This window comes from Diadema setosum, chromosome 18 (genome assembly GCF_964275005.1).
Source record: "Diadema setosum chromosome 18, eeDiaSeto1, whole genome shotgun sequence".
Classification (NCBI taxonomy): Eukaryota; Metazoa; Echinodermata; class Echinoidea; order Diadematoida; family Diadematidae; genus Diadema; species Diadema setosum.
The window spans coordinates 36,929,628-36,942,370 of NC_092702.1; the positions used below are offsets into that span (position 1 = coordinate 36,929,628).

Genomic DNA, 12,743 nt, shown 5'->3' on the forward strand with positions numbered 1-12,743 from the left:
AAACTTATAAATGAATGGTACTGTGATCTGGAAAGAATTCTGGCAGAATACACTAGTGTTTATAGAAGTACATTAAATGTTCACAATTTGATAGACGTATACAATAATGTATAACATATTGATTATAGATTGCACTCGCTGATAAAATGAGTAGTTACATCTATTCATGTAACATAAATCATAACGACATATGAATAGCCAATGATTTCAAAGACAAAATTAATATCATAAATACAAATCTAATCATGAACCTCCTGGTATTCAAATAAAAATGTTAGAAGCTAAAAATAGGAATCTCGTAAAAATCAGCTATTCATTATAATTTCAATTATTATTCTCTGATGGGGAATCTTGGGTGGAAAAAAGCTTGAGAAGTGCGTATTATAAGGAAAAGCTTTTAAGGTTGTTGTTTTTTTCCGCGTGAAATGCACCACTAGTTAGATTTGAAATAAAAGATGAGGAAAATCGTTGTTCAGGGCAGCAATTATGTCTTAGAAAAATTTGATGTGTTTACAGTGATGTTCGAATGCACTTTGGTATTGCGGCTGGGAGACTGGTAGTTATTGTTCTCCTTAATTGCACTTGTCCGTCGACTGGGCAGCCACCTGTTCTCCATTTCCATCACAGACGAAGCTGTCGGTGATGAAGGCGAAGTGATGGGCTCGCTGTAACCAGACAATTCCTCCTCCATGACGGCCCCTCTTGGATCCATTAGAGGGTTGTCATATACCTCCCTACCATCATCGGGAGGTGTCGACTCTTCATCTTGCACGAATGGTGAACGTACCCGCGTGTCATCCGTTATTGCTAGTGGTCCCTGCGTGGAGCTAATTTCAACGTCCTCTCCACCAAGGCGAGCGCTCTGCCTTGGAGACGCGTAGTCTTTAACATTTAAGTGCGTTCCAGAACCGCCCTGGGGCGTCTTCGACCTGCTCTTACCACCTGTAGCAGGTTTGGAGTTAGTCACGTGATCCTCTTCTGGATGTGGTTGGTTGATTTCGGATGATTGAGACGAATGATTCCTTGGCATGCTACCTGTTTCCGGAACGGTAAAAGGCCGAATTGGAAGATCGTTGTTCTCCAAAGATTCTTCCATAAGTCTATTTTCAGGAATGTCAAACGCAGTCTCAGACATTCGATGTGACGGTGACAAGAGACTGTCTTGGCTAATCACAGTGTCTGTAGAACTGTGGAAAAAAGGAAATGAGCAGAAAATATTGACTGGCTTCACGTTCTAATGATGAGTCATATTAGATGTTGTCATCAGTACATTTTGGATCCAACTGCACGGAGACACTGTATGGAAAATGTGTATTGAACATTGTCAGCAGTAAAGCATGGATTGAATGGGGTATAATGTTATAGTCTAAACGTTACGGAAACATAATTGTCTCCATAACGTCAAGTGTCTCCTTAATGTTGTAATAATAGGCTTATAGTGTCTCCCTTAATATGAATCCATGGTTATATGATAAATATAATGCCACATTATTGCTCAGTGAAGATTGTGTCTTCATTTGAATGATACGAATAGATCATGTCAGTTTTGATCTTTTGCAGTGCTGGAAAACAACAGATAAGTTGATATGGATTATATGAATAGATTCATCAAAAGATTGATCTATAATGAATTTGCTGAAGCCTTGTGTCACTTTAATATCCATCCTCTTGTTTTAATAATATTTTTCTTCATGTTCAAGGAGATACAAGTCTTTACGATACTCACATCTTTTTGCCCAAGGTGCGTTCAGAAGAAGACTCCCGCTGGATTGAGACTTGGTTGTCCTTGCCAATCAGCCAGAATGTTGTCATTTCCCCTTTTCCCTGCATCGTACAAAGAGAGAGTTCGAAAGCTTCAATCAAGAATCCGCGTTGTCTACATGTGAATCGTCATACAATTATCTCTAGAAATCCTTGACACGCACCTAGAAGAAAAAGGTCTTTTATCTCACTTTGTGACGGATAATCTGTGTTAAAGCTGACAAACCAACAACAGTCGACGGCAGAATGAGATAATAATGATGATGATAATAATAATAGCGATAATGATAATGATAATAATAGTAGTAATGATAACTATAATAATAATAATAATAATAATAATAAGAAGAAGAAGAAGAAGAAGAAGAAGAAGAATGATAATAATACAAAGAAAAATAATAACAAGGTCTCATTTATCCAGGGTAGCCTCTTCAGTGTTGCCACTGCTCTACCAGAGGGCCCTGCCATTATCATTACTCCAGCGTTGCCAGGTACCCATTTATACACCTGGGTCGAGAGGGACATAGTGGGTAGATACATTTCCGGAAACCATGTTATTTATAAATCATTCACCATTTCTAAAACAAGGAAACATATCTTGTTTTCTTTGTTAATTCAGAATCAATGTAATGATAATGTTACTCTGAGACAAAATTACATCACGGATCCTTCATTCTTTACAGTCAATTTTATGCTATAATACATAATTTTTCAATGTGACACAGAATTATCGGGATTACGAATCATCTAGGAAACCTCCAAAGCAGTTTCAGTTCAAATTCTTAATTTGAATATGAATATTGTGAATTCACTTAGAAACGAAGTGCATGTTGTGTTAGAATTTGTCGATTACTTATGTCTTCAGATCAACCTCTCAAAATTGCCAATTTCATTGGCCGAAAACGAGCAATAACTCTATACATGCTCTTTCTACAAGTGTAATTGACGAATTTATGCGAATATTTGTGAAAATAAACGAAAACTGAAGTATTAGAGAACTGACAGACATTTACGCGATCATTACTCCCTTTTATTGTTTCTTTCAGAGCTGAATTCTCTCATTAATCACCTTGATTTCAATCTGTCCTCTCTTCTCCATCACGTAGCCACCGAGCTCCCGGAGCAGGGAGGCTGTAGTTAGGCTGATGTGAATCTTCTGCGGCAGACTATTGGATTCCATCCGAGATGCCGTGTTGACCGTGTCTCCGAAGAGACAGAACCTTGGCATGGTGAGCCCCACGACTCCCGCTGCTACGGGACCTGGAGATGTCGTGAGAACAAGAGCAGCAAGCATTTCCGAAGGTGAAAACAAGATCATCGCGTTGACTTACAATAAGGGTAAGAATACATTATACATCACATCATCTAAAGTAGATATACAACAAAATCGGACATACTCACCCCTACACACACATACACACATTATGGATAGATATAGCTAGAAATATAATATGATTTCTGTGAATGGGATCATCATCCTACATCACATCCGCCGCACTAATCAAACATCGTCCTCCTTGGTAGCTAGGATAGAAACAGTTAATTGATTTGTTTGTTTGTTTGTACTTTTATTATCGGTGTCCTTGCAGCGTCTTATAGCCGTGACTGATAAAGAAATATTTACTTTCCCTATGATGTTGCTTTATTAATCGTGAATGAAATATATCAATTTTCTCCTTTAAAAACTCATTTACAACGCCACATTTCTAGGCTCAAGTAAGTTTCGTCTCGTCTACCACCACAACTTTGTCACTCTACAGTGGTATTCTGTCGCTGTATGTGTTAATGCTCTTTTTACATCTTTATCTGGTACCCTAGTTAATACCAAGTTCTCAGGAAAGTGACTACACCCTGAGCCTCCTTTCACTTACCGGTGTTGATACCAATCCTGATCTGCAGCTGGTGGTCCGGTCTGTGTCGAATCCGGAATTTCTTGACACCAACAAGGAGCTCAAGGGCGACGCAGGCGATCTCGCCGGCGTGTCGATTACCGTTTCGCTGGGGGAGCCCGCTCACCACCATGTATGCGTCACCTATAGTCTCCACCTACAAAAGTAGTATCAAGAAGGCAAGTAATGGTTGTAAGGCTCGAGTATCTTTGACAACTATAGAACTTAAAAGGCTCTGGACAGACCTGTATTGGAAACATGTATTATACAATAATTGTGCATTACATCAATTATTGTTACTTTTGAGTCATAAGTTATGACAGTCAATCATTATACAATCATATTGAAATTTGATTGGCATTGATAAGTAAATGCACAGCAGTGACTTGATGCTTCCGATTGGTTGTCGATTCCAAAGTTTTAAGCAAGAGGACTTGGTGGACTTGGGGTTCAAAACTTCATTTGAAAGAGAAATGTTTGAAAAAAATTTCAACGACTGATTAGGTAGAATATGATAAAAGGCATGTACTGATTGATCGTTTTGGACCATAGTAAAGTTAGCAAGATGGAGAAAATTTCAATGCTTACACGACCCTGTACGCCAAGGAAAGAGGAATAACGTTTTGTACAATGAACACTTTGAACGCAACACGTAACACGAACCTTATACACGTCGAATTTTTCCAAAATGGCGTCGAAGCACGTGTACAGGTCATTTAAGAGGTCAACAACCTGCATTGGCGTGCTTTGTGACGAAAGGTCAGTGAACCCGACGATATCGCTAAAGTAGATGGTCACGTGATCATAGAATTCGCCAGGGAACGAGTGTCCCTTTTTCAGCTCCTCTGCGACAACTCTGCAGGAGAATGAAATAAGATTCATTGAGTCCTTGGCTCTACAGCACAACCCCCTTTACCTCAATTACAGCAAGACACGAAAACACTCAATCTTCTGCCATTCAATTTGTGTTTTGAATGCTACATGACGCAGATAATTATAGCAGACACGCCATCAGCCAATGTTAGCGTATGGGAACTGGATCTTGAAACTCTACAGTATCATCGAGAAATTGTCATCCACTTTCACTTCTCCATTCTATACTTTTAAACATCTATTAATCTCTCTCGGTGAAATAAGTTCATCTTGTGCTCAGTAAACCTACGGTACAGTAATCCATTATCTTTGGAATCAACTGTCTAGCAGTATGAAGCAATGCTCTCCTCTTGATCAATTCAAGTCTTATCTAATCAATTATTCCCGGCTATTCAAATTTCAGCTTTCGTAAATTCCCCCTTTCCTTTAATGTGCAATAGTGACATGTGCTCTCATCTGTGTTTGCTTTGCATTCCTAGCTTTCATTAATTTGTATCACATCTCTCACTAGCTATGCACAACTCATTGAAGTTTTATCGTAAATTCCATTTTATACGATATTTACATTTCCAGCCTTTAAAAAAAAAAAAAAAACTTTCCTGCATTGTTATGTTGGTATTTCGTCATTTCAATCACTCGTACGTTTCAGTGGGTGAAATCATCCTTAATTGGGCGAATATAACAGCGACTGAGCTAGTCAATCACACAACTCTCACAACCCTAGTCTTTAAAGAGAACTGTCAGATCCATTACGTGGGTTGGGGTTGGTGGGGACATATCCTGAATTCAACCATGCATTGGAACCATTTTGCACAATGTCTCCAGACTTTGACTTACTGGGGTAGCATCCTATAGAGGAGGGCGTCTGTCTTTTTCTTCTCCTCCAGAAGTTGGCCCGTTCGGTCTGCAACCACTTTCTCCAAGTTCTCTGTATACTTCTCCATCTTGGACAGCATATTGTCAAGAATGTCCAGCTCCTTTCTGTTAATGAAGAACACAATCAATGACAATTTCCCAACATTACGAGAAATGATAGCCTGCAGTCGCAAGCATCACAATGCTGGTATTGTTCGTTTCTAAGTATTCACAAAAGTTTTGCTTTAACACACGCATATCTCATTTATTAAAATTTCTGCCAAATGATGATTATATCACACCGACTTTGTGTGCAAAGACCTGAATACGTTCATGATGAACAGATTTCCGAAGACCGAAAATTATCCGGAGAGAGAAATGAGACCAGTGATTAACAAAGCATACACACTGAGAAACAAATCTGTGGAGAAAATTCACACCTGCCCCGCTGTATGACTCTCAGTTTATTTCTGATCGTAGTGAAGTCGGGTCGGTCTTCGGGTAGCTCCTCCCAACAAGACTTCATTAGTTCGTTGATCTCAGTGAATATCGTAGACATCTCCGAACTGTTCATGAACTCCTCCTCGTTAATCTTCGGCCGGCATGGTGGCTCGTCCCTTCGAATCACTCGACGGATGATTTCTGAAGAAAAAAAAAAGTAGTGATTATACATAGGTATCGATAGAACAGTAATAGCGGTAGTAGGATTGGGGGATATTAGCTCTTCCAGTGACTCATACCAACACAAGTACAACCGCTTAGAGATTTTCTCGCTGAGGAGAGTCTATTGTACGTGAAAAGTGAAAGCTGTCGCAGTTTATAAATAGCCGTACATTTATCAATGTGTTTTGTTTCACTTTGGAGTGGTATCCGACTTGGCCAAGTTTTGAGACAGTGCTTGTTCATACTTTAGGTCGCAAAACGTTCTTATTAAACAAGCAAACTGGAATGACTGTATAGTTGCTGTGCTAAATTGATTTGTCGATTCTATTTTTTTTTTTTTATCAAGGGCAGTTTTTTTTTTGTGTGTGTGTGTGTGTGTGGCAGTACTGATATTCTATAGAGCAGTACCATAATGACTACACACATATTGTCATGTACAGCATTGCATGCAAGAGCGAGGAAAAGCAGCTTTGGTAGGCAATCTAATGAGACGACACGCACACTAATAAATGCAATGATTTATGACACAGTGCTTGAAACGGGAACGGGGAAGTGTTTCGAGGAAGTCATATTATCATGCACTGGTAAAGGATGAAACAAGGAAGCTTGTGGATATACCGAGACTTTCTGATAATACTGCCACCTACGATGGGGGAACCCATAGCATTATAGCAGCAGTCATCCATACCCATTGAACCATGCTTGATAAAGGATGCAATATAACATCATTGAGATATGTGATATTCGTTACCTTAAAAAAAGGTAGATGCAATAAAGATGATACAAATTGAAAGACCACCACACAGCTGGTTAGAGCAAAACGTCTCACACATTATGTAGTTTAGATTCATATGGTCAGGTATTTGTCTCAATTCGCCTACCCCTTGATGAGTAGCCGGATAGATAGTAAGGTGCACTTCTGGTGACGATTTCTTGCAGGATAATCCCAAAGGAGTAGACGTCCCCCTTCTGAGACCCTTTACTGGGCAGCAATTCCTGGCGAAGCAGCTCGGGAGCCGTCCACAGCATTTCTGTAACAGGAGAACATACCACCACAGGTTACACAATATTTGTCTCTCAGAATTTTCACCCTGGAATATGTTACAGAACGAGCATGATATGAAGCTAAACGTCTCGGTTCACAAGAAAAAATTGGAACTTTAAGTGAGAAAAAAATGAGTTGATCGGCCTGTATGTTCTAGGGTAAGCAAGCTTGTTGGAAGTCACTGGATGTTGAACGCATGTAACCATAAAGGGCAAACAAACAACTGTCGCTGAACTCGGGATTAATGCAAAAACGTCGCTCAAATCAAGTGTTGTGACGACAATGTGAGGACTTCGGCCAAAGTAAGACAAAATGGTCTAGACTGCTGACGTGTTTTATACATCATTCTGTATTGCGCTCAGTCATTCAAGAGCCCGATACTTTGATAAGTTTCCATGAGTCATTAAAAAATACGATGCAAATTTCCTGTAGGCCTCCCTCTCTTTGTTTTGCTTCGTTAAGCTCTATTGCTCCAACCATACAGGTGTAATTCGTGATTACCTATAACTTGATAACACGGGAATGTTTAATTTCTTTGATATTAGGAAATGCTGTATAAATAGGCCCTATATACATTTATAAGTACATCGTGTGTGCGTGTGTGTTCATGTATATTCGCACATATGCAGTTATGCCGCAATCTGCCGAAGAGCCAGCATCCCAGTGAATTTGAGTACAAGACAGTGATCATTACCTTATAGATATGGCGCCACCTACTTTCCAAAACGTTAAATCTCGATGCAGTGACTGTTACGATTGCTTCATGATCAACTACCCAATCAGTGTATTTTGACCTGATGTGAAAGGCGATGACAGATTGAAGATTTGTTTGTTTGTTTGTTTGTTTTCTTGCTTTCTTGTTGATTTCTCTGGGTATCAGAGGGTGAGAGAGACACTCGCTGTGTAAATGACGTACTGAATATAATATCACATTCATGCACTTGATCAACCGCAATAATCTGCAGGGTACTGCGTATAATTGTTAGAATATTGCATAATGCATGCATTGCAGCACTACCCGACAACATGGACCTGAAAAAGCAGAAGTAACGAGGAAAAAGAATTCTGAGAGGAAGTTGTAGCAGGAAAAGAAAAATGAAGAAAAAAAGAAAAGAAGGAATAGACGTACATGTGAGGAAAATGTGAAGAAAAAGAGTAGGAGTAAAAGGAGATTTAAGAAGAAAAAGGACGTCCCAAAACACAAATGGAAGATTTAGAATATACTCACTGGAAAACTTAACCTCGGCGTCTTTCTGTTTCATGACGTCTTCCTTGAGAATATTAAAGGAGAGAAGCCCGAATCCCGAGACTTTGAGTACCCAGCGGCCGTCTACAAAGCATGTTGCCGAGCTGAGGAGGCCGTGCGACTTGATCTCCGAAGCATGGAGAAATTGCATCCCCTAATACATGGCAAATAAACGACACCATTATCAGTCGATGTAACGAGTCATTCTTGCATACATGGATTGGTGTTGCCAATACCCTCTCGGGGATGTGATTTTCATATCATTTTTATTTTCCCTCAGTAGCTTGGCACCTAGCTAAAATAAGATATGTAATCTGATGGCAGAAATGAGATGGCGAAGACATTTTTTAAAGATATTTTTTACCATTAGGAGCAGTGATTCAGAAAAAAGAATGTTCGAGTTATCACATTTCATGCATACATGTATGTTTAGGTCAGCTATATCACAAGACATCCTATATATGTGCCTACTATATAAAAAAAAATCACAATAAAGCCTAAGATATAAGGAGATATCACTATTTTCTCAATAAACCATAAGTATACATGGTTTATTCAAGAAAGAATCTTATCATAACCACTGTTTACATAATTTTGTATATTTAAGATTTAACAATACTTGACACTGATTATATTGATTAAAATTTTTACATTGATTGTTTCTATCCCTAACTCATATTAAAGAACTATTTTGAAGCACTAAAGCTGGGTTTTGTTTTATGTTTTTGCAAATGGTAACTATTGCCTTTAACTTTTCTCGGGGCAGTCGAGTAGCTTGTGAGTGATGGTTTATCCTCATCATAAATGCATAGATCTGTATTATCGAAAACCGATGATGATGAGTAAGGTTTAACATCATGTCCATACATTGCCCATGGTAACGGTTGTCAATGTTAGACAATATTGCAAATGCTCGTAAGGTGGAGAAAACTAGAAGCAGCAGAGTTATTGTTTCATATGTAATGGATACTGTGTAATAACATGGACTCGAAAACGTTAGTCAAAGATGGAGTATTAAGTAGAGCGTTTGACACTTCTCTCTTTGACACAATAAGGAGGAGAACTATGAAATACAACGGAGACAGTGATATGATGAAAAATCAAGGTAAAAGAAGCAGGGGAAGATATCGTCTCAAATATTTTCAGCGCATCAACAAATCGGCAACAAATAATCATTATTGGCTACATATCAATTTTTCGTCAAAAAGCAGAAGGCCCGCTGGTGTCTGTAAGTTCCGAAATAGTTTATTTCATTTCTGAAGCTTCATTCTAAAAATGACATGATAAAACAATTGTGTTGAACTGTGGCAGAATAAGCGAAATCTAAACTGAAAAAACCTTTTACCTCTCCATGGGTCCGTTTCATGAAAGTCTTAAGAGAGACTTTCTCTCTCCTAAGTCACACTTAGGAGAGACTTTGCTAAAAACCGTTTCATGAAAAAGCTATCGCATAAAGCTATCACATAAACTCAGACTTAGGAGAGACTTTTTCTACAAACCATTTCATGAACGAAGCTAGCACATAAAGTCTCTCCTAACTTGGCAAAGCTATCACATAAATCTAGGAGTGGTCAGGAGCACTCCTAAGTTTATGTGATAGCTTTTTGAGAGTCATTGTATCAAACTTTTTTCTCATTTTTGGAGTAATTGACCCCAAATTTGGCATGTGTGACCACTGTCAAAGGTAGATGTGCAAGACATCTTTTTCGTTAATATCGCGTAATGCTTTGCCATGGCAACAACATATTTTCATAAAAATCATACAAATTATTGTGGATTACACTACTACACTCAGTTTTAAAGCAATGCAGTTGAAATTCAGCATAGAATCAGATCAATGTAATGTGTAGTTGTGCAAGACGCTTTTTTCCCTGTGTGGATGTGAAGAAATCTGTTGCCATGGCAACAACAGTTTTTTCTATACCAATCATACAAAGAAATATGTGGATTGATCTAACTTCGTATAGCTTTTTAGCATTTGACCTAAATTTTGGCACATGTGACCGCTACAGTATGTAGATGTGCAAAACTAATCTTTTGTTGATGTTGAACAATGCGTTGCCATGGTAACAGCATTTTTTTTTCACTTAAAAGCATCTAAAATATTGTGAATTCAGATAAATTTGTCAGTCTTTGAGCAATGGCTTGAAATTTGGCACATGTGACCGGTATAGTACGTAGATGTGCAAACTTCATTTTTCGTCATTGTTGAACAATGCGTTGCCATGGTAACAACAGACTTTGAATAAAAAGCATACAAAACTATTGTGGATTCAGCCATCTCCCTCAGCTTTTGAGCATTTGGCTTGAAATTTGGCACATGTGACCACTATGATATGCAGTTGTGCAAACTTCAATCTTTCATATATAGATATGGAACATTGTGTTGCCATGGTAACAGCATTTTCAATGAATATAATACAAAAATTTGTGGATTCAGTTTACTCCTTCAGTATTTGAGCATTTTACTTGAAATTTGGCACATGAGACTGCTAAAGTACATTGACTGATGTGCGAATTTCTTCTTTGATCGTTGTCAATGTGTTGCCATGGTAACAGAGTATTTTGAATGAAAATCATATAAAAATACTGTGGATTCAGCTAACTTCCTCAGCTTTTGAGCATTTGACTTGATATTTGACACATGTGACAGTCATAATATGTATTTGTGCAAACCTTTCTTTCAAATTTTCTTCCATTAATATTGGACAGTGTGTTGCCATGGTAACATCATTTTTTAATGAAAATCATAGGACTTACCAGTTTATTCATCCAACTCCCTCAGTTTTTGAGCACTTGATTTGCGATACGTAATTATGACACATAATTTAATGACGAACAGATTTTTTTAATAAACAAAACATGACTTTATTTTATGTTGAACAATGCGTTCCCATGGTAACAACTTTTTATAAAAAATAAAACCGTATAAAGTTAGTGCTGGTTGAACGAACTCCCTCAGTTGGAGGTGGGGGTAAAAATCACAATGAGTGATAGTTCAAGTTTCTGCAGGTATTCATGGTTTCATACTTGGATTTGATTTTACTCATCAATTGCCACAATTGAAACACATTTCATTTAAAGATGCATAATGATAAGCGCCGATAATGATTCAATTATTTAATTCATTCACCACTATCAATTTCATACTCATTAACCCTATTAAGCCCAAGCTATTTTGACCCTTCCCAGGCCCAGTTATTGTTTGATGTCTCATCGTCATATCTAGCACATGGGTAGAGCAACTCATACTCTACATGACCGCATACTTGAGTTGTTTCAAGGTCACCCATAGAGGGCGCTATTTATCAAAATATAAAGAAATACATAGGAAATATGCTAAAAACATGATTTTTTTTTGTATAATTTCTTTATCCCCAGTATATATGTCTTATCATAGACCAATATTTTTCATATTTGCCACAAATGATGTGCAAGTCAAAGCTGATTATTTGTTATGGTTGAAATTTCTCAAGGTCACCACATGGGGGCGCTATTCATAACAAAATAAAGAAATACATTATGAGACCTATGATGTATTGTTTGGGATAGGTACATGCATAGTAATCATATTTCATATTCCCATAATATTGGAATTTTAAGTTTGCAGATTGATAATGTGATAAACAAATGATATTAGAGGTATAACTTGGGTGAAGGAATCAAAATGACACAAAATAGAACGTCAATCTTTGGAAAATACTGTTATTTTCAAGCATCTCTATTATATCTATTGTTTTATGCTGTTGGCACAGAAAAACAAAGGAAATAATAGGAAAAACATTTCAAGGCCATAATTACTTCACATTCTGCTTCTTCAGCAAATTTCAGCCAAGAAACGCCCATTTCATACATTATAATATTGTAAATTTGAATTGGAATAGAAAAATACGCAAAAATCTGACTGAGATGGTTGTCAGTTTATGGTTGCCATGGCAACCAGCAATATCAAATATAGCTAAATTATATATCAAAACGTTCGGAATAAGATTTTAGGAAAAGTCACCAAATTTGGTTAAAATTGGATAAAGGGCGAAGAAGTGGCGAATGAAAATCTGGTAGGGGGGGCACAATGTGCCCCCCCCCCCCCTTGGGCTTTATACGGTTAATATTAGTTCTACACAATTTAACTACATGTCATGTGACAGATTATGTAACTGCAGAAACTATTGAAACAGTTGTTGCTGTCAAATTTTCATATTCTGGTTGCCTGATTCATTGGAAAATCTGATCTTGAAAACATGTATTTCATTATTCAATATCGTCATAATCACAGCACAATTATCATAACCACAATGATGATACTGGTAAGAGTCTTTGTGAAATTATTATCACTCACAGTATTTTCTGGTATTACACTCTACTTCATTTCTACATAATAAGTTATTCTTAATTATATCTTTCTGATCAA

The 12,743-nt window shown here is 37.7% G+C and overlaps 1 protein-coding gene across 1 annotated transcript in view; it reads right to left on the minus strand.

The window, feature by feature from the left end:
* Positions 1 to 484: 484 nt before the first annotated feature.
* LOC140241490 (atrial natriuretic peptide receptor 1-like) overlaps positions 485 to 12,743 on the minus strand; it is a 98,010-nt gene continuing 85,751 nt past the window's right edge. The window contains exons 11-19 of the mRNA XM_072321219.1: positions 8,315 to 8,486; positions 6,923 to 7,072; positions 5,819 to 6,020; positions 5,361 to 5,504; positions 4,314 to 4,506; positions 3,633 to 3,807; positions 2,831 to 3,021; positions 1,727 to 1,824; positions 485 to 1,187 (exon numbers count right to left, since the gene is read on the minus strand). Of these exons, the coding sequence (XP_072177320.1) occupies positions 485 to 1,187; positions 1,727 to 1,824; positions 2,831 to 3,021; positions 3,633 to 3,807; positions 4,314 to 4,506; positions 5,361 to 5,504; positions 5,819 to 6,020; positions 6,923 to 7,072; positions 8,315 to 8,486 (2,028 nt within the window). The remainder of the gene's footprint in view (positions 1,188 to 1,726; positions 1,825 to 2,830; positions 3,022 to 3,632; positions 3,808 to 4,313; positions 4,507 to 5,360; positions 5,505 to 5,818; positions 6,021 to 6,922; positions 7,073 to 8,314; positions 8,487 to 12,743) is intronic.